Source organism: Pithys albifrons, chromosome 7 (assembly GCF_047495875.1).
Source record: "Pithys albifrons albifrons isolate INPA30051 chromosome 7, PitAlb_v1, whole genome shotgun sequence".
NCBI lineage: Eukaryota > Metazoa > Chordata > Aves > Passeriformes > Thamnophilidae > Pithys > Pithys albifrons.
Window position 1 is genome coordinate 30954466 of NC_092464.1, and position 21305 is coordinate 30975770.

Sequence of the window (21305 nt, forward strand, 5' to 3'; positions counted from 1 at the left end):
ATGTGGGATGTAGGAAGAAATATGAAGAGATATGAAGAAATAATTCTTTGCATTCCCTGCTTACACGACTCCTGCATGTTTCACAGCTCTCACACTTGCTTCTTATGGACTCTGATTATCCATATTGGTTTAAGGCAATCAGGACTCTCTATCATTGACTGTATCTCATGTGGCTGTCATTTTAGGACATTTAGGACAGAAAATACTGAGAGTAACTTCAGCCAGTGTCTCACCTCCTTTTGTAAAACAAGGCCAGGGAGCTCCTCCTTTTCTCCAGGGATAGGATTATGGCAGCAAATCTCTAACAGCCTGCACCCTGCTTGGGAGGGCTGGTGAGAACTGCTGGGAGAGGAGATGTGCAGCTTATGCACAGCATGAACCAGCATAGCTCCCTGAGGTGTAATTTTAAGCTCTTAATGGATTTAGTAATAGTAGTTATACCTGAGCCATTTTTCTCTAGCTTCCCATACCAACTGTTAACTTGAATACTATGTAAAAAGAAATACTCTATTCTAATATGATCCAAACAGTTGTTTGTTTTGCAGCTCTTGGCAGAGCCTGATGGTGTCTGTTGCTTAATCCAGCTTTTTCTCTCTTGATATATCAAATTCAAATGTAAACTTCAAACAAAGTTGAAGTTACTTTTTTTAAGTTGCTCTTCTTTTTTTACCTTTTTTTATAATAGCAGACCCCAATGCTTTTGCAGCTCTCAAGTGAATTGTGTGTTTGTAGCATTTTTAGTAGTAAAATAAAATTGAAAGTATAAAAAATACAATTATTATAAAATGATATGTAGATTTATAAAAAAATATAAATGTAAGGGAATTTCAAGAATTTGCCTTTTAAAGATACTTTTCAAGTAATATTACTTTCAAATAGATTACTTACTGGAATGGCAGTGAAGTTCATGCTGTGGACAAAAATGTGTTTTGAGAAGAAGCCTTCATCGGTTTGTGTTTTATTTTAATCTTTTATGGCACTGCAAGATAGAGATTCCAAAAGGCCTAAGAAAATGATTAAGAACATACTGTGCTAGCAAAGACAGGTATTTCAATATATTTATCATTTTACTCAGCAGCTCCAGTAGCATGTTGATACTTCTGCACTCAAGAGACTGTGGTCAGTCCCTGGTGCCCAAGTCAGGCTGAGGACTAGAATCACAGTCATTGGGCAGGAAATTTATACTGGTTCAGATTGTGCCTTGGAATATTGGGTATTGTAAAAGGAAACCACAGGAAAGGGGTCCAAACAGCTCTGTGTGCCCATGCCAACATATACCACTGGTTTAGGGACTTGACCAGTGAAGTTTTACAATGGTAGGAGGCATTAGTTCCATAGGCAAAAGTAGTACCTGGAGATGATGGTGAAGAGCTTATAACTTGCATGGGAAGGAACAAAAACACAGTGTCTATTCAGAAAACAATTTTAATTTCACAACACAATTTCCTTAAATATGGTTGTGTTTGGGTAGGATTTCTTTCCACAGTTCCTTTGCTCTTTTTGTTGTATCTGCTGTTACCTTGTTATTCTTTCAGAAGGTTTCTATGTATTTGAACTTCTTTTGCTCAAAATATTGCAATATGAAGTAGAACATTGGTGATTTAGTCGGAGCAGAAAATAATGAGGTAAGAGTAATCAGTATGCACGGAGTCAATTTGTGGAAAGTGAATTCCTTTCAATCTGCTTGGAGTTTTTTTGGAAAGTACAATATATCATCTTGAAATTACTTTAATGTGAAGTCCACTGTATTACAGGAAGGAAGAAGTACTTGTAATCCAAGTGACAATAGTAAGTGAACAGACAGTCATTTATCATGAAATAGTTGCAATCTGTTTCTTGGAAGAAGGTCAGTTTTGACATTTATTTATGAACAGTAAATTGGAAACTGTTTATAGTGTAATACAATATTTTCAGTTAGTCATTTTATTTTAAACATCTTTTCATTTTGCTCTTTTTCAGCAAGTTCATGATAGGATCAGTAAGTCTTGAAAGGCAAACTGCATTGAGGCCTGTCATTGAAGGCTTTGGAGTTTTTCCTCCTCTGGAAACAACACTGTACATACATTACAGAAATCAATCTTGCTTTCTTGAGTTACATTTGTTTCTTTCTACTCTTTGTTAATAAGATTCTCACTTAGAAACAGGAACTGTGAAATGCACTGAGGAATAAATAGATCTCTTCTAAATAGACATTGCCAAGGAAGAGCAAAGGAAGTGAATTGTGCAAATTCTTAGAACCGAGTAACGTTTATTTCAGAAGTTGTACTTCTCAGGTCAGAATGGCTTTTGCTTTGTAAGTTACTTTTTCTCTCTCTTTGTGGTAATGGCAATGAAGAAATTTATGATGGCAGTTGCTGCAGCTGGGAAGTTTCAGGAGGTAGATCGTTGAGTGTATCCACCAGCTTAATATCAAATTTGGAAAATCCAGCAGAGTTTTGAGTCTGAGTGGGCACTGCATTGAAGCCTGTGTAATGTGAACCTGCCTGGCATTTTTGGGATAATCTCATGGTGGTAGCAGTGTTTTGAATGAGGAAGCACATGGAACTGAACACACACATGGGGAAAACATGCCCTGTAAGATCTGACAGAAGGCTTTATCTAAAGGGCTGGAAAGCCTAGTGGGTAATTTTCCATCTCAGCTCCCTCTTTTGATGAAAAATTACCAGCAATCCACACTGAAAAGGGAAAGATAGTTCTGAAAATGGTTAATGTTGCTCTGAGATCTCAGAGAGCAGTAGTTTCTCTACATGCCATGCTCAGGGGTAGTTCCATGTGGGCAGTCATTTTTCAGGAACCAACCGAGTAACCGAATTTTTGTAGTTTGTACACAGGGAGTTTCTTAGGACATTTGGACTGCACAAGGCAACTGTGTGTTGAGCTGCAGGATTTTCACTCAGTTTTGGAAATCTGGAGCCTTTAGCCAAATTTCTGATTGATTGACAAGCTTTTGTGTGTGTCTTCAGATAGCTGTGAAAGGCTGACATTGGATGAAACTTGTGCAATGATGTTTCTTTAGATTTTATTGAGGGTTTGAATGGCATAAAGGACCATTTACTGATTTTTTGTTTGTTTTCAATTTTGTTTGCTTGCTTATTTTTGTTATTTCATTTTTTGGAATATAAAACTCTCTATCTGGATATGGATGCTGTGTCCTTTGGCTCCTTTGGCTGATATTAGCCAAAATCAAAAGGAATCAAAAGCTGAATTATCCTGTTTGTCATATATAATTTCCAGGCAAAAATTACTCTTTTCAATAAACTATATTTCAAGTGGACAGCAGCAAAAATTATGTCAGGTGATTCAAAGAAGGATTTTCAAATAATCCCTAATAATTTTCTTGGTAATTGTTCGCTTTAACAGTTTGCCTCTGTCAACAGAAAGTGTGATCCCACCCAGTAGCATTCGTGAGATATTCACCAGAATAACATGCTCTCAGAATAAGAGTATTTGCACAAAATTGTATCATATATTGTGTAAGGTCATATGTATGTCATTGGTAACTAACAAAGAATCCTTGATCTCCTTGTGCCAAGGAGTGCAGTATCTACAGTTTTTCAACCTTGTGACCTCAAGCCATGAAACTTCATGGTATTTGATTTCCATACCTTTTTAGAGGTAGGTGCTAAATATAGCAGCACACTGTCTGAAGTCAGCCTCCTTGTAATTCATGGTAAAATCTCAGCAACTTCATCCCAGTCTGGAACTACTCTCTTCTTTATCAGAATGTCCTCTAAGATGATGTGGAGTAAGGCCTGTAAATGATGGTGCAAATTCTGGAAATGTATGAATAAAGAGTATAATGGAGTGACATTTGGTAGTTGCCCCATTTATTGAAGAAAGATCATATGCTAGCTTTTTATCATCTCTGGTGTGGAAGTTGAGCCATTCATTTTATTTGTATTTGAAAGGCATTTTAAGGTCAGAAACACTTTTACATATGTGTTGACTATCAACTTCAGGGTTTTTTTGTCTGGAAGATGTAGGTGTGATTGGAAATGAAATGAAATTTTGTGGGAGCATAAGTAAGCTCTTTCTGAACCGAGAGCTAGTCAGTTGATCACTTTGGGAGTCTGAGTTGTGGAAAAGCTGAAAGTTGATAGTATTGGGTATCAGCTTTTCTTTGGTGTTTCATCCAGTGGATAGCTCTCCATTGACAGAGTAGTACTCACATAGCTGGAGTGAAATCAATGACACCTCCATTGGCTGTATTTCCAGACATTCTTTCCTGCAGGTGGGCTGACTTTTGGTCCTTCTCTCCTTATTTATTCTATGTCCAGACCCTACTATTGCTGTACTTTCTGTGCACAGTGATGAGTGTAGATTTTGTGTTAGTTACAGAAAATGATGGGTTTTATGTTGATCAGTAGGGGGAAGTCAGCTTCATGCAGTATATTCATCACCTTCAGTTTCTAGACATTGTGTGAAACATACATTATGGATACTACCATGGCCTCAGGGTTAATTTAATTAATTAAACTTTACATTTTAGAGACAGAGAGAGTGCTGGGCCAAGGTTGGCTGCAGGGAAATCCGTAACAAGTTAGAAATTTCAGTTCAGGCATGCACTATCAGATTAAGGTAAAAAAAAAAAAGGAAAAAGAAAAATAAGCACATCTAAAAATTAGTGTAAATAACCTCATACTCCAAAATAAGATCCCATTTCTTAGCAGCATAACTCTAAGAAATGTAAGTGTGCATGGCACAAATGTAAAAAATGATAGAAAGTGAAGCAGTCAGGAAAATTTTTTACATTTCTGAGGAAAAAAATAAGTTATATAGAATAGAAGAACTTCATAAGGGATGCTGCATCTACAATGCTTTGTTGAAAGTCTTGGGACTCCGCCTTCTGCAGTGCCTTGATGAGAAAGTTTCAGGCTAGATTCCAGTTTGTCTTATGTTAAAGTAAGCATGTTATTGACTTCTTTAAGGTAACAAGCTTTCTCAGTGCTTTACCTTAACATTAGTATTACGACTTTTTCATGGCAAATGTTAAATTAGTTGTGCTGTCTTTTTCTCCCAGTCCTTAATATGCAATGTCTGATGGAATAATTCCACAACATGTTGTAAATGCTGTCTCACTGATCACAAAAAGTTCTGCTTAGAGTGCAGAACCTGAGCACTTACTTTCATGTTGCCTCTTGTATTGCAGAATTTTAGCTTATAATGATGTTTCCAGCCAGGTTCAAAAGCTCATTCAACAGAACTCAGTGTTCTTCTTACTGCAATGTGCTGAGAGTTGTTCATCTTACATCTGGCAAGAGAGAACTTCTACTCTGAATGATTAATATGTTAAGTGGGGGGTTCAATATGACTAGGATTTATTTAAATTATTACGCTGAGATTCTCAAAGTGCTCAAAGAGTTTCTTCAAGAGTAATTTCAAGTGCTTGACTCCTTTAGTCAACTTGAATTTGAAAATTGGGAAGAGTTTCCACTGATTTTTGTAGACTTCTTAATAGATATTTAATTTCTGGAAAAGCTTACTTGAGAAAGACTCCTTCATTTGAAACTGAAGGAATGCCCACTGGCTTGACTGACTTTCTGCATATCAGATGAGATGAAGAGAGAAACAACCAACTTGCTAGTAAGAAGTGAACCAGCTGAAATGTGGAAAACCAAAACTGGGTAATAACTTTTGGATTTCCAGTTTTCTGAACTTCACTTTCTAAGTATAGAATTTTTCAATGTCTGTTGTTTCTTTTAACATAGCAGATGAACTTCTTAGAAGTGTTTCATTAGATCCTGGAATATTACAGAATGCAGAACCATTTTTTCCATATTTATTTAGAGTAATAATCACAGAAAATATCTCCAGCTTAGGTACTGAGGAAGTTTCCATCATCTTAATAATTTCTATAGTTTGCTTTTCCAGTGCTGAAATTTACAAAGGTAAATGTTTAGCAGAGTGAGGAGAAACATCTGTTTCTTTCCTGTACTTGCCATCATCACTGGCTGACTAAGGTAACTGAACCATAAATAAACTGAAGAAAAACTGCTCTATTTACAGCAGGCAAAAAGCCATGAATACAGTAGTATCTTGAACTCAGATAGGGAACATGTAGTAACTTGGGTAGAAATACAAGTATTCTTATTATGTTAAATATTATATTTTTATTCCTTAAAATCTTATTAATCTGAAGTTATACAAGAAAGTTATTGAACATTTGAAGTGAAAAAGGTGATTTTCTTATCTCAATGAACACAATCCCAATTAAGCTTTTATTTTCATTATGTTCTGTATCCACATATATCTGAATTAAATGGCGTTAATTGTTAGTGTTTTCTTCCTTTCTCAAGTGCTTTTACTGTTCATTTGATTTTGTAGTTGTTTTGAAAAAAAACAGATTGACTCCCTCTGGTGGTTGAAACCAAATCTCTGCATATCAAAGAGCGTTTCAGAGATCACTTCATTCCGGAGGGCACAAGTCATGAATAATATTTTCTAAGTTTAGTGTTATATCATTAAAAAGTCCATAGAAATAGTTCTTCTTGCTCTCATATTGAGTGTAGTGTTAGTAGTAAGTTATAATTGCTATCTAAAATATTTTTAACTTAAAACAGAGATTTACAGCAGTTTTTCAAAGAACAAAAATAGATCATAGAAAGAAACACAGATATGGACACAGTAGGATTGAAATCACTGTGGTGAAAAGTGAAAAAAAAGGAAAGGTTGAATTTAGATAAGCAGTGTAATAGCGATGATGCTAAGTAGGTCACAAAGTGACATGATAAAGATACTATATACCTAGTTTGGAATTTTTTTCAGCACAGAACATTATTTGATTTTAAAAGCAAACATCTAAGAGTTTGCCTTTGCCAAGACACCCTTTTATTATAAAAAAAGAAGGGTTATGCAATATTTGGATTACAGCTGGTGAACCTAAGATGTTTGTCTACTTTTTTCAAGTAGTTTCCCCAAATCCCAAATAGCAAGTATGAGAAAGAGACTTCTTATAATTACTTACTGCAAATGATTATGGTTTGGATCTATGCTCTACAAAGCCACAACTGTCTTTGCTGTAGTGAGATAAAAATATAAGAAAGCATCCTGGAAGATTTGCATTTCTTTGCTTGTGGGTTCATAATGCTTTTTGTGTATTTATGTAATCTCTTTTACTGGAGTGCCTGCCTTATGTAATGTCTTAGTAATGGAAATGAGGCCATCTGCTTGGTAGTCAAGGTTGTTCCCTGAAAGACATACTCTGCAGTAGAAAATAAATTAGATGAAGACCTTTTAAACATTCACAACCCCTTTCATCAAGCTGAGAGAGATCCTCAGTAACTCCTCCTTAGTTTTTGTAGAGTAGCCCATCTTCTCTGCCTATTGATGATGTCATTATCCATCCAACTTCAGGGCTTGTCTGCTGCATATAATTTCCATCAGCTGTGTTGTCTTTGTCCCTTTTCATATTCTCCCATGCCTAATTCAATTCTGCAGTCTAATAAACCCCACTTTCCTTAGCTTTACGTCACAGATTACCTCGGTTGATTAGAGCATGGTGCTAATAACACCAAGGCTGTGGGTTTGATCTGCATGTGTGCCATTCACTTAAGAGCTGGACTTGGTGATCCGTGTGTGGATCACTTAGAACTCTGAATATTCCCATGAACTGTGATTGATTATTAGGACCTTATCTGTTCCAATCATTTTCCTGCCTTACCCACAGCATTTTCTTTATGCGTGTTGCCAACTTTTCTGCTGCTAGGTATCAGTAATCCAGCAGGAGGACTTCTGAAAAATGGGAAGCCAGTGATTTAGTATTATCTTTTCATTTTATTTCAGTCACTATGCAAATATGCTAAGTATTTTATGTGAGCAGAGGAAGATAGACTCCTATGAGAATGTTACAGTTCAAGGCATCATGGTACAAAGGGGAGCAGAATAGAAAAAAAAATATAATACAAACAAATGCATCTTTGCTAATAAACATCCGCAACTGTTAATTTTGCATGGGATACATAAGAGCTTTATTTCTGAGCTAGCACAGTAAGTAGTATTGTATTGCCTCTCTCCGACTGGCATCTTAATTACTCTTTCATTGGAAAGATTATTTAAGAGGTATTATTACGCTTCTGTTGGATTTTCCCCCTCATCAGGCAGATTTCAGTTCAGTCCTCCTTTTTTCTGAGCTTGGGATTGACACCATTTGTATCCTCACGCTTGTCAAAGATCAGGATGTTCCATAAATATTTATTAAGAATGTTGGAATTAGGCCTTTCTTGATTTCCTGGTTGATTTCCTGGGGATAATAGACAGATTTTAAGTTTACGAAGTTACATGTACATGCTAGTTTTTGCTATGCAGTAAAAAGGAGAAAAAACAAAACTAATTGTGGCAGTGTCTTGGAGAGCTCATACTGCTAAAAACCAAACCAAACCAAACTAAACCAAAACTGGAAAATATTATTTTCAATGCATTGTTGGGATCACTCATACCTTTTCCCAGAAAACAAAGTTGGAAACAGTTCCTTGAAAGATTTGCCCTGTATCTTGCCTTCCAAGGGTTTCATTTGTAGCACTGTCTATCATACCCTTGAAATAACAAAGCTATTTGAGCATACTTGTTCAGCAAATCTTCACCCCCTGTCTAATTTGTCTGGAGCATGCTGCCCTGTCATACTTCAGGATACACCTGCCACCATGCCCAGATGGTAGCTGTTTTGATATCCTCACTTCATGGAAGAACTTTTTCCTCTCTCCTCTATTTCACTATTGTCATCATCTGGATATCAGAATAGTGGTAGCCTCACTGCTAGGAATTACTCAGCAGATGTAAACTCAACATTGTCACCAATGTGCCTCCAGCATTTACAGGTAGAGAAGAGATGAAAGGAAGTGAAAACCATGTGTTTGGTACCCTTTGCAGCAGTGCTGTATAGCCTCTGAGTGGTGATGAGGCAAAGACTGCAGGTCTCTCATGGTGTCCTTTCAGTCATCCTTAGCAACCGTGTGGACTTTGGTCACTTATAATGTAGAATGATACTGGCACAACTGAAAGCATGTTGTCTTTCTCATTTGTATGTATCATCAATAATTGTATGTGTTTTAAGAAGGAAAGTGAGAAGAATCCTCTTGAATCATGTCTGCTCCGTAATTTTTCTTAGCATTTCGGGTTGTGATGCAAGAATTATGTATGTATGCATGCAAATGCACACACATAGTTACGTCACACATGCTTTCAATTCGGTTAATTAATTTTAAGTCTGTATTGAAGTGACTGGAAGATAGTGATAATCTGGTACCTGTGACTTGTAGAGATTGTATGTGCTTAGTTCTAAAACTGTTAAGTGGTGTTGCCACCAAATCAAACCTGACTTGCTGTCTTCAATGTCTTCTCACTGACAGTGATACTGATCTGTGCACAGAAGATCCACAGCCAAAAGAATGCTATTTTAAATTCTTCCCTGACATTTTTTTGTGCATTGATGCCATATAGATAACACATTATTGACTGACTAACCTGAGGCAATGATTAAGACTGATTTGTTACCATTATTTAGTAGTATCATCAGTATGTCATAGACTTTGGAACTGAAAGCAAAGTTACATAGAAATTGTACATTTTAAACTATATGTGCATTTATCTTTGTCCTGTTTTTATCTTACCTGCAGCAGTAGTACCTAGAATTTAGGGTTTTTTTCTGAAAAGTGAAAATACGCCTGTGTGCTGATGGATGTAGAGAACGTGTACGTAAGGGTTCTCCTAGGTTAAATATAAATAAAATAACTCAGAAACCCAAATATAGCTCAGCTTGGATTTCATGATAAGAAATCATCCCATGTTTGAGTTTAAAAATGTTTCACTTTCTGATGTGATTTCTGGGCTCATTTACCTTTATGCCTGCAACAGAAGGAGCTGGTCTGATATTTGCATGAACTCTGGCAGGCTTGTAAGTGGAACTTTGGTCATGTACTCAGTATAGACAAAACAGCAAACACTGTAACATTTAAAAACTTTTTTGCGATAACCCTAAATTCGATGGCATTTGTGTTTATGTTTGTTATGACTATTTGACTCAAAAGCGTATTTGGAGAGAAGGAATCTGATTTTAGTAAATCAATATAATAAAGCCTTTGATTTTTCACAAAAGCCAGCTAGCTGTAACTTCAGTGTTGGTATTTCAAGGCCTCTCACTGACATTTTAGAAGTTTGTGGTTGTTTGAGCTTCCTTTCTAAGCCCTGGGGAAATAAGAGTATGGTAAATCAAAGCCCAGTTCGCTGTTTGCATTTATTTTACTTCTCATTATGCCATGTATGCAAACACTTAAAAGAAATGGGGAAAAAGTATAATCATAATAAGATCCCTTTTATAGAACAAAGGGGAATACATTTCTAGTTTAATTTATTACACTTCTCCTTAATACTATAAACTGAATTGAGTGCCTCATCAAGTTTGACAGTTCCCTTATACCTCTAATTCAGTGATAGTACTTTTTAAAATAATTACTGCCTCTTGAGGAGTAATCCAATAACCGGAAAGTGGGTTTTTTTTTAAATTTGAAATGTGTCCTAATTTCTTGTGCTTTCCAAGTGAGGAAGTCTTAAAAATACAAACTGCAGTTGAGTACTTAACTGCCATAAAAAGTCATCATGTTGCCTTAGAAATAAATTTTGCATCTGAGTTTGCTGTTTTCTTTCTGCTTTCCTTGCCTGTGACAACCAAAATCCAGTGGATGAATGAGGATATATAATGAATCAAAAATATTTAATAACATTCAGTGAAATCTACATGACGCTTCTTTTAGCTTGATGTACTCTATAGTGTAATTGTGAGAGTGGAGAAGATTTTAAATACTGCAAAAAAAGTTTTATAAGTGTCATCGTAAATCTGAATCCTTTTGTCCCTATGCTAAAATGAGATGCTCTCAAGGCTGTCTTCTTTCATCACTGTTCTCTTGAGAGAGGCTTTGCATCAAGCTTCTCAGGTGGCATAAGGAAGCTTTGCCTATATTGAAGTTAGCAGAGGGATGACAGATTACGCCAGCTGACAACTGAGGTACAAGATTTTAGCTACCAGAGCTGAAATGATAAAAGCATCCCATGGGAGGTAACCTAACCTTTCACAGTTTATTGATCATCTGACTTGTACTTCTGATGTCACTAGTTATTCTTAACATTTCAACTTCTCTCTGCTGCTGTCTGCCATGCAGGTCTAGTTGTGGCACAGCTTCCCCCAGAAAGCTGCCTGTCCTCTGGGGAAAAAGCTCCAGATTAGTACATTTTCTACAATTCTGAACACTGAACAATTGCTGTAGCAGTCGTCATGCCAGACTCTGTCCTCTTTAGTTATGACTATTCACAACCACTTTGCTTGCTTAATTTCTCAGCATCCTCTCAACAGAACATCGTTCCCCTGTTGTTAGCTCTTTATTTATACTGTGGCGTCACTGCCACCTTACCAGTGTGCCAGGGCTGCTCTTAGATTACGGGGTGCACAGCAGTCCTATGATGCTGCTTCTCAGTGCAGAAATTTTAACTTCTTTCCTGTGCTTCATCCTGTGCTTGTGGCTTAATGTGTGGCCAGTCCTTCTCTGTCCCACTCCTTCCAGTTGCTTTGTGTCTCACCTGGCTGCCAAAGCTTCCCTCTTTACCTTCTGATCCTTACTCCTGGAACTTTGAGTCTTCTACACTATTTCATTTTTTCAGTCTTTCCAAAGACCTTTTTCAATCTGTTTCAAAGACACTGTTACAGCTTTTCAGGTATTGGTGCTTTTCAAGTCCTAAATGAGCTGGCACATAAATCTGGTTAAAAAATTCTAGGTTTAAACTGAAGAGTAAATTTAAAGTATTATCTTTACTGGGGAGTGGGGGGAATCTTTTACTTTTTCTACCATTTAGAGCTCTTTTCTATAAGTCCTTTATAGTTCTGATTATATCATAACTGACTGATGACTAACCCTGTATAAATGAAGTTTTCACTTTCTTTGAAAGAAGAGGCCAAATGGAGGCAGTTTCTTTTACACTAAAATTTACAAAATTGTTCTGGTTTGGTTTTGCTTTATGAAAAGCATATGAAAACTATGAAAAGTACTGTACAAGCTAATAATAACTTTAAGGGGGATCTGTTTTGTGGAGTAAAGTTCAAAAGAGTAGCACTAATATAAACAGCTCTCTCATTCTCTCTTTTCCTTGTAATACTTCACCAAGATGATGTCTGGGACAAGGTGGGGCCATTTCTAGGCAAAATGGTTCTTCTAGATTTTACTTGGGTTTTTTGTGTTTTCAGAGTATGTTTTTATTACCTAATACTTGAAATCTCTAATTGGAGGAGCTTGTCATCTGTCTCTTGTCACATGTAGTTTCAATATAGTGTTTCAACTTTCATAGTCCTCCTTGTTCACTTCATAAACCTTAACTGCTTCTCCAGTAAAAGTCTGTCTTGGATAACAAAGGCAGGACAATGAGCTCACCATCTTCATGCCCGGTTCCTCTGTCCAGCCTTCCTTACTGTCCCAGTCTAACAGTGAAACTGAGACATTCCCTTGGGAAAAGGTTAACTTGGATCCCTGCAGTCCCAGCAAATTCACAGTTACTTTTATGAAACGATCATAAATGTACTAGACAAGATGGTCTGATAAACAAGTCTACAAGAATTCTTTTTCATTGCATCTTAAATCAGGAATGGTGACTGTTCAGCTGATGGAAGCATCGTTTGTTTAAGTTTCTGGTTTTAAAAATGGGATAACTGTCTGCCCAGAAAGGTAACTGCCAACAAAAAAATGAGGTTTGCCTCTCTTGGGAGATGATGGTAAGAAAGTGTCTGGTTTATTTTCTGGTATTTTCCTTTAGCACTTGTGATTTGGAAGGTTTGTGTTTCTAATACACCAGGAATTCAAAACGGTCAACAGAAACAAAGCTTGAAATGCCATCTCTTAGTGGAAGACTTAACAGTTGTTCAGTGTTCCCATTTTCAGGAATGGTTCCAAAAAGCCAAGCCTGAGGGTTAAAACAAGCTCTTTTACCTCTTTCTACATATGCTTCAAACATCTAAGTCACTCAACTAACATTGTTTTTTTTCCAGAGAATTTTAAAAGCACTGTGGGAAGTGCCATCTATGTAATATAATTGATATGGACACTCTTCTGAAATTATTTTTGTTGTTATGTTTCAAGATAAAGGCAACTGAGTATTTGTAGGAAAAATAAATACATATGCCTTTTGCAGTGTGTTGTAGCTGAAAATTAAATATTTTTCTACTCAAATTTTGGCATATTTCCTGGAATCACTGAGCTTTCACTAACATATTTAGTTAGTATTCTGCAGCCTACTGTTGTGTTCACCGCAACTGACATGAGTTTGTCTTTATTTAACCTTAGAGAGGAATCCCAGGCTTGCTCTGTAGTTGGCAGAGCTATTGGCAAGGACCTACTCTGGACCATAGTGGAAAGAGTATGGGCAGGGTCCCACTCTGTATCATGCCTGCTACAACCTTACTCCACTGGTGATACTGAAAATCCTGCAAAAGAAGTGAAGTTAGCCTTTATCAAACTCTGATTAATATTTTCTTCCCTTCTTTGTCTAATGTCCTGTTGAATCCTGTTGCTTAAGTCATGCATCCCACTGCTTCTTGTGATGTTGAAGTTGATGGCACTGATTAGGACATTACTTTTTTTAACTTTAAAATACATATATCTGTGTAGAGGGTGAAAAAACATATAAAGCCTCAATGAGAGTTAACATTCTGCATCACCCTTCCTCTCTAGAGACAATTGCATTGGGGTGCAAGGGGAACAGATGCTTCAGTAAAAAGTAAAAATTTTAAAAGATGCTGATTCTGATTTGTTGCTCCACACACATTTTTCAAACTGATGTAGTGCTGCTTTATTTTTTTCTTGTCAGCTTCTAACAAGTAAGTAGAGTGTAAATTACCTGTAGCATTAGTACTGAGGAACAGACAACAGCAAATTATTCAGTTTGATTGGTAATCTTAGAGTTACTTGTTTAGAATAATTTAACTGATGAGGTTGACTCTTACCGAGCTAATTATTATTAAGTACAGTTTTAAGATAGTAATTACCCCCAAAAGTTAGTATTTGCTATGTTGCAGCTGTTCGTATTGTAGGTAACCTTACTGTTAGCAGTATTTATGCCAGAAAATAAATGCTTGTCTTTATTTACCAGTAAACATTGGCACTGAAATTATATGAAATATTGTGTATTGATTGTGTGAGGTCCCAGATGATTGGAGGTTGGCCAATGTCACCCCAATCCACATAAAGGGATGCAAGCAGGACCCTGGCAACTACAGGCCTGTCAGCCTGACCTCCGTGCCTGGCAGGGTTATGGAGCAGTTCATCCTGAGTGCAATCACACAGCACCTTCGGGGTGGACAAGGGATTAGACCCAGCCAGCATGGGTTTAGGAGGGACAGGTCCTGTCTGACCAACCTGATCTCTTTTTACGATCAGGTGACCCACCTGGTGGATGAGGGGGAGGCTGTGGATGTGGTCTATCTGGACTTCAGCAAGGCCTTTGATACTGTCTCCCATAATATACTCCTGAAAAAGTTGGTAGCCCATGGCCTGGACAAGTGTACCCTCTCCTGGATTAAGAGCTGGCTGGAGGGTTGGGCCCAAAGAGTGCTGGTGAACGGAGCTGCATCCAGCTGGTGGCCGGTCACCAGTGGTGTTCCCCAGGGGTCTGTATTGGGTCCAGTCCTGTTTAACATCTTTATTGATGATTTAGATGAGGGGATTGAGTCCATCATCAGCAAATTTGCTGATGACACCAAGCTGGGAGGGAGTGTCGACCTGCTGGAAGGCAGGAGGGCTCTGCAAAGGGATCTGGATAGACTTGAGAGATGGGCTGATTCCAATGGGATGAAGTTCAACAAGGCCAAGTGCCGGGTCCTGCACTTTGGCCACAACAACCCCCTGCAGCGCTACAGGCTGGGCACAGAGTGGCTGAAGAGCAGCCAGGCAGAAAGGGACCTTGGAGTACTAATTGACAGGAAGCTCAACATGAGCCAACAGTGTGCCCAGGTGGCCAAGAAGGCCAATGGGATCCTGTCCTGTATCAAAAATAGCGTGACCAGCTGGACCAGGGAAGTGATCCTTCCCCTGTACTCTGCATTGGTGAGGCCACACCTTGAGTACTGTGTTCAGTTCTGGGCCCCTCAGTTCAGAAAGGATATTGAGGTGCTGGAGCGGGTCCAGAGAAAAGCAACAAGGCTGGTGAAGGGACTGGAGCACAAGTTCTATGGGGAGAGGCTGAGGGAGCTGGGGTTGTTTAGCCTGGAGAAGAGGAGGCTCAGAGGGGACCTCATCACTGTCTAGAGCTACCTGAAGGGAAGTTCTAGCCAGGTGGGGGTTGGTCTCTTCTCCCAGGCAGTCAGCAATAGGACAAGGGGACACGGGCTTAAGCTCTGCCAGGGGAAATTTAAGTTGGATATCAGAAAAAAATTCTTTCCAGAGAGAGTAATCAGGCATTGGAATGGGCTGCCCAGAGAGGTGGTGGATTCACCATCCCTAGAGATTTTTAAACTGAGATTGGACGTGGCGCTGGGTGCCATGATCTAGTAAATGGACTAGAGTTGGACCAAGGGTTGGACTCGATGATCTTGGAGGTCTTTTCCAACCCAATCGATTCTATGATTCTATGATTTCTCTGGATTCAAGTCTCTAGAACTACCTTAGTGTTTATTTTGCCCCACATTAAGGAACAAGGTTAAGGTCAATTTGATGAAGTAGCTATTCCAGTGCTAGATTTATTATTTGAGTGTGTAAAAATTCTTGAAAATATGTAGATTAACAAATTGAGCCTGGTTGTAGATTTTACTAATAATGAAAGGAAATTTCCAGTGTTAGAAAAGTCTGGAAGCCTCCTCTCATGCTAAGTTCTCTGAAAATGACCAAGTGGGATGGTGGTTTTTGATAGGAAGCATAATCATCCTGAATCACCATGCAGATACGTTGGGGTTGATTTCCAGCCAGTACCTGCAAAATGAGCTGCAGGACTCAGTTTGCAAACACTGTTGTGAACCAAACCCTGCAGGGTTCGGTTTGCAAACACTACTGTTAACCAGACCCTGCATTGCTTGCTGAGCTCCAGTTACTATTACTGTTCCTAGTAAGGCTTATTATCCTATCACAGAAGATGTAAGAAAATCCATCTCTCCCCTTTAAACATGATAAACCTTTGTCACCTACAACACAATTAATGTTAAAAATAGAAGAGTGCTAATGATAAGATTGTGACTTGCAGGCAATGAGCCATTGTCCAAGTGCAGGAGATTTATCTGGAGGGCCCGTCAGCCTACACTGTTTGCTGTCAGTTTGCTGATTGCCATTCCTCTCCGGGTTTGATGAAATATTCATGTCTTTGCTCTGCTCTCTGCAAGCACTATTGATTTCTTGTGTAAACGCAGCTATATTTAGTCTAGACAAATGGAATGTGGATTGCTGCTGAATACATGGGATGAAAGGCTGGGTTTTGCCTGTATGTCTCTCTTGGTCTGTGGCAATTATTTATAATCAAGAGTAGTTTTTGTAAGTTAAAGGTGATTTTTTAAAATTTAGTGATTAGTCTCAGAACAAAAGTAAGCACTTAGACACAATCATTCTGTTGGGATAGAGGGTTAAGGAGGCAAATTATACTCTGAGATTTACAATCATAGTTACTAAGTTTGGTGGTTTGTTTTTTTTTTTAAAGGGGGGCCAGAAAATTGTATGTTTTCAGAATTTTAAGAAGAAAGTATGATCAGAAGAACAGATTTGATGCCTTCTCTTTTTATAAATTCTTTTACTGATAGATGTCATCATACAGTTAGAATTCAGTCCTCTCCATTTGCTACAGATACAAGTTTCGCTGCTTCAGTTTTGCTCCTTCTGCTTGCTAGAATATTTCTGTTTAATTTTGGTTTTCTCCATGAAAAACAATAAAGCTTAAGCGGAGAAAAAGTAGAAAATATGCTTAAAATCTTGTTCACGAGTCATTTCCGGCAGCGTGTTTCTTTTCAGTCAATAATCTTATTTTTCAAAGAAGATTGTGGAGGACTAGAAACAGGAGTGAATGAGTTTGTGTTCCAGCGCCCTCTCGTGGATGGAGTCGGAATTGCTGAGCTCTATCAGATCTATTTTCCTCTCGTAGAAATGTTACTTGCTTGTTTTTTGTTCTTCTGAAGCAGATAAAACTACACTCGATTTCTTCACTTAATGTGTAAACCAGAGCTTTACAAGCATTGTAGTGGAAATTATCAAATCTCTCTCTTCTGCTGCTTTTTAGCCCTTCATATTTTAATTAGGAAATAGAAAAACACATTAAGTAATTTGATACTGGATTAACAATACATAACATAGCTACAACAAAGTAGAATAATTCAAGATGTTTTCTTACAAGCAATATATATCTTGTATTACGTCTAATCCACTTCAAGCATGGTGGTCTCTTTTCCAAAAGCTGTATTAAAATTTGTTTTGTGTTGAAATGATTTTCTTATAATGCTATATGCGTCATTCCTCTGTGTTTGCCAGTTATATTTATATTTAGTAGCTATGTGGCATTGAGTTGCTGTTCATGTGTAACACCAGCCTCAGAAAATCTGCGCATTAGCTTTGAAAAATCTCTTGCAATGCAGTGGGAACTGCAAGGCCTTCATCTTATGTGGAGGAAGTGCCCCAAGTGTTTATTGTGTAGCATTAATAGTGCCTAGCAGATTCTCATTAAATACTGCTCCACTAGAAAGGGTCATGGTTTTAGAACTGGGTTGCTTGTTAGTCTGTTTAGCAGAATATTAATCTGGGAGTACTTTTACAGAGAATAGAAAGAAAGTGCTAAATAATTTGTAAAATCTCCAGTCACTGGTAGGAAAGTCTGAAGTTTCCATATAGCACAGATTGCATTAATGTTTTGAAAGGCCTGTCTATTAAAGCAATCTTTGAGTGAAATTGGTCTTTTTCCTGGTAGGAATAATCTCCCTTCTCCTTCTCCAGTTATATATTATATTATATGTGGGTTTTGTTGTTTTCTTTCCCTAGTGGATGTAAAGTCGGAGGTTCCTGTGGGGTTAGAGCCTATCTCACCATTAGACTTGCGAACTGATCTCAGGATGATGGTTCCCATGGTGGACCCAATTATGCGTGAAAAGCAGCTACAGCAGGAACTACTCCTGATCCAGCAGCAGCAGCAAATTCAGAAACAGCTGCTGATTGCAGAGTTTCAGAAGCAGCATGAAAACCTGACCCGCCAGCATCAGGCCCAGCTCCAGGAGCACATAAAGGTAGCAACATTTTTCATTTATCCCTCATTTTATCTGCAAACTGAATATCCTTAGGCAGACATGAAAAGGGAACATGTCTGTAAAGTTTGCTGTGGCTGAGAGATGGTTTTTGAGTGTTTCTTATTCTATATTGGGGTTATAAAAGCTTTTTCAAGCCAAAGCCCTAGCACCTATCAGCATCTTGCTTACAGTAGACAAGGCAGTACTATGAGGATCATCAAGCTCATGAAGCCATCACATCCACAAAAAATGAAACTACTTGTTTTGCAGCTTAGATTTTCAGCCAGACTTCAGTAAGGCTGTCTTTTTGGTATGTGCAGCTTTTAGTATATAAAAATAATAGGCAAGTGCATAGTATTTGCATTTGTACAATGGAAGCAGGCCATGAAATTGTTGTTTTCACTCCTCTCTGAGCTGCCTTATATAATATAAAAAGGAAATTATTTGTGGGATGGCATGCACTATGATAGCATTGCTGTAGTGGATTTTGACTGGAAATTCATGATCTTGCCTTTCTTTTCATTTTTACTGAGCTTCCACTTTATGGGGCAGCCAGAGTTGGATGATACACAGACAAGGAACATTGTGCAGGTTCCAGGTATCTTTGACAAAAGAGAAAGAAGTGAAACCAGAGCAGCTACCAGACATTACAGTTCATTTTAGTGACAGCCATGTCACTATCCTGTATAATGCAGCATATCCATTCATATCCAGCATAATGCACTATCCCACATAAGAGACAGGGAGAAGTCAGTTAAGAGATGAAAACAAGTGGAAGCAGAAAAGCAAGCACTGATCCACAGTTACTCAAGGGGGTTTTTTAAGCAGCACTGTGGTAGAAAACAGTGCAAACTGCACTTTCTCACGTCTTTGTTCTGTGCAAGTTACAACAGGAACTTCTAGCCATTAAACAACAGCAAGAACTCCTTGAAAAAGAGCAGAAACTGGAGCAGCAAAGACAAGAGCAGGAGCTGGAGAGGCATCGCAGGGAGCAACAGCTTCCTCCCCTTCGAGGCAAAGAAAGAGGACGAGAAAGTAAGAACCAATGTACCATGAATCCTTAATAAGAAATTAATCTATTCCCCTTTGCATTCTTGCAGCCAAAATGGACTATGAACAGAAACCTGAAGGAAGCCTATTACTGTGTGAAATATGCAGCTTGACAAGTTGAAGCTGTGCTTGGAGAGGGGCAGGGCCACCCACTGCACCCACAGAAACACATTTCTGGTTTGTGAGCAGACTTGAAGGACCACCAGAAAGCACAGTTTGACAGACCTGTGTATGTGCTTCTCAAGAATCTAGCTTTTTATAAAAAAATGATGGAATTTGAAAGCCTAAAGCTTCACTTGAGAACTTATTTCTGAAGAGCTTATTTCTCAATACAGAAAGCACTACAAAACAGCAAAAAGCAAATTGCTTGCTGAAAAACAAATTTGAGCACTGTTTCAAGATTAAAAATATAACAAAATATTTACTATTATCCTGGGATGAGGCTTGTGAATACTTTTGCTACTACTTTTTCAAACTGCTTGTCTTGGTTCTTGATGCAATTATGAGGCCCAACCAAGAGTTATTTTTAGCTCATGTATAGCTCTAACGAAAGTAACAGCTATAAAGGATTGTTGGGATTTGGTGCTCACTAGAGGGAGACAGATACAAATAATTTCTCTTAGTGAGGTCAGTTTAGAAATCAGGTTGAAGTACAGTGGAAAGATTCAAAATGAGGCCACAGACAGGTACTGTTACTTGCCCTGCTAAATGAGCACAAAAATTAACTGACAAAGGTTGAAGCAGAAGGGAGCTGTACGTCATTAACCTGTTTTTTTTTCTTGGGTGGAAAATGTATCAGTTCAACAGTTGTAAGTGTACTATGTTGCAGGCTTTAGAAATTAAGTTGTTCATAATGCTTCCAGTGCTTTGATGAACAGTGAGCCCATAAAAACATCACCAGCCGATTGACCCAGAAGTGTGAGGGTGGTAGAAGCTGCAGGAATGAAACTGCTGGTATTGAAATACCAGCCTCTATATATACAGTTGGGCTTTATTAGTGCTCCTGCCAGAGGAAGAGCAGAAATGTGAACTCAGTGGTTCCCTTCTCAATTTTACTTGTTGTTCAGTATGTAAAACCAGCCAAGCAGCCTGTGACCCCTCTGGGCCTAGTCCCAGCCCCAGTGTTTGTTGTTGCTGATGATCTGCCTAATGAGTAGAGAAGGGAAGGAAGGTGCAGGGAGGGGTGTTAGGGTATGAAGCTGATGAGTAGTAGAGATATTTTATGGGAGCTGGGTCACAGAGGGACATGCTCACCAACTAGCTGTGCTGTATCAGGGTTGAGTTACCAAATACATGGTCAATCAGATATGCCTTAGTGCTGCTACTTTCAAAGAAATGTTTTTTCTTCCTTTTTTGAGTTTGTTTTTTTTTTATTTTTGTCACTGACTGAAAATCCAAAAGATTTTCCTTTTTCATACTTTTTTTTTAAATGAAGAATATTATGGCTGTGAGTAAAGAAGCATGTCCTGTGATGCAGTTGAGAGTTGCCGGTTTAACCTTACCTTGACATGCTCTATTTCTTGTTCTATATTGAGCTAGCCACCAAAAGAGGTCAAAATGCACTGTCTTCTGTCTTCCACACATCAGAGGTACAGGCTCTTAAGGGGCTTCAGTAAAAAGCCTCACTGCTGACTCTTTCTGCAGTGTTCTGCTTATAACCAAGACAGTGTTTAGAGGGCAGTTTGCTGTGTTATTACTTTGCTTAAAGAAAAAAAACATTCTTTATTGCAAACTCAAAGTGACCTTTTGTCACAGTCTTTTTAGTTCTATCCTTGGTTTTGTATTTGAGAATTATTAGGAAATAATTTAAATTCTTTAGATACATCTGGCCCTGGATAAATGGCCTCATCTACTGTTGAAATATTCCTTATGACTTCACTGGAGTTTTGGGTTATGGCCAACTTTAGGCTTTGACAGACAAACATTTAATCCAAATGTTACCTCATTTTGACTGATTTCCACCGATATTTTTACTAGTTTACAGCACTTCCAGCAACAGGACATGAGCTCTGTTTTTTATTTTGTTTTCTTTAAAAAT

General features: G+C 38.1%; 1 protein-coding gene across 3 annotated transcripts in view; it reads left to right on the forward strand.

Moving 5' to 3' along the window:
* Positions 1-21305, forward strand: part of HDAC9 (histone deacetylase 9) — a 452635-nt gene that overhangs the window by 208868 nt on the left and 222462 nt on the right. For 2 of the 3 annotated variants that reach the window (XM_071560871.1, XM_071560869.1), the window contains exons 5-6: positions 17976-18217; positions 19102-19252. In XM_071560871.1, coding sequence (XP_071416972.1) covers positions 17976-18217; positions 19102-19252 — 393 coding nt within the window. The remainder of the gene's footprint in view (positions 1-17975; positions 18218-19101; positions 19253-21305) is intronic. The other variant, XM_071560870.1, reaches the window with a different exon arrangement.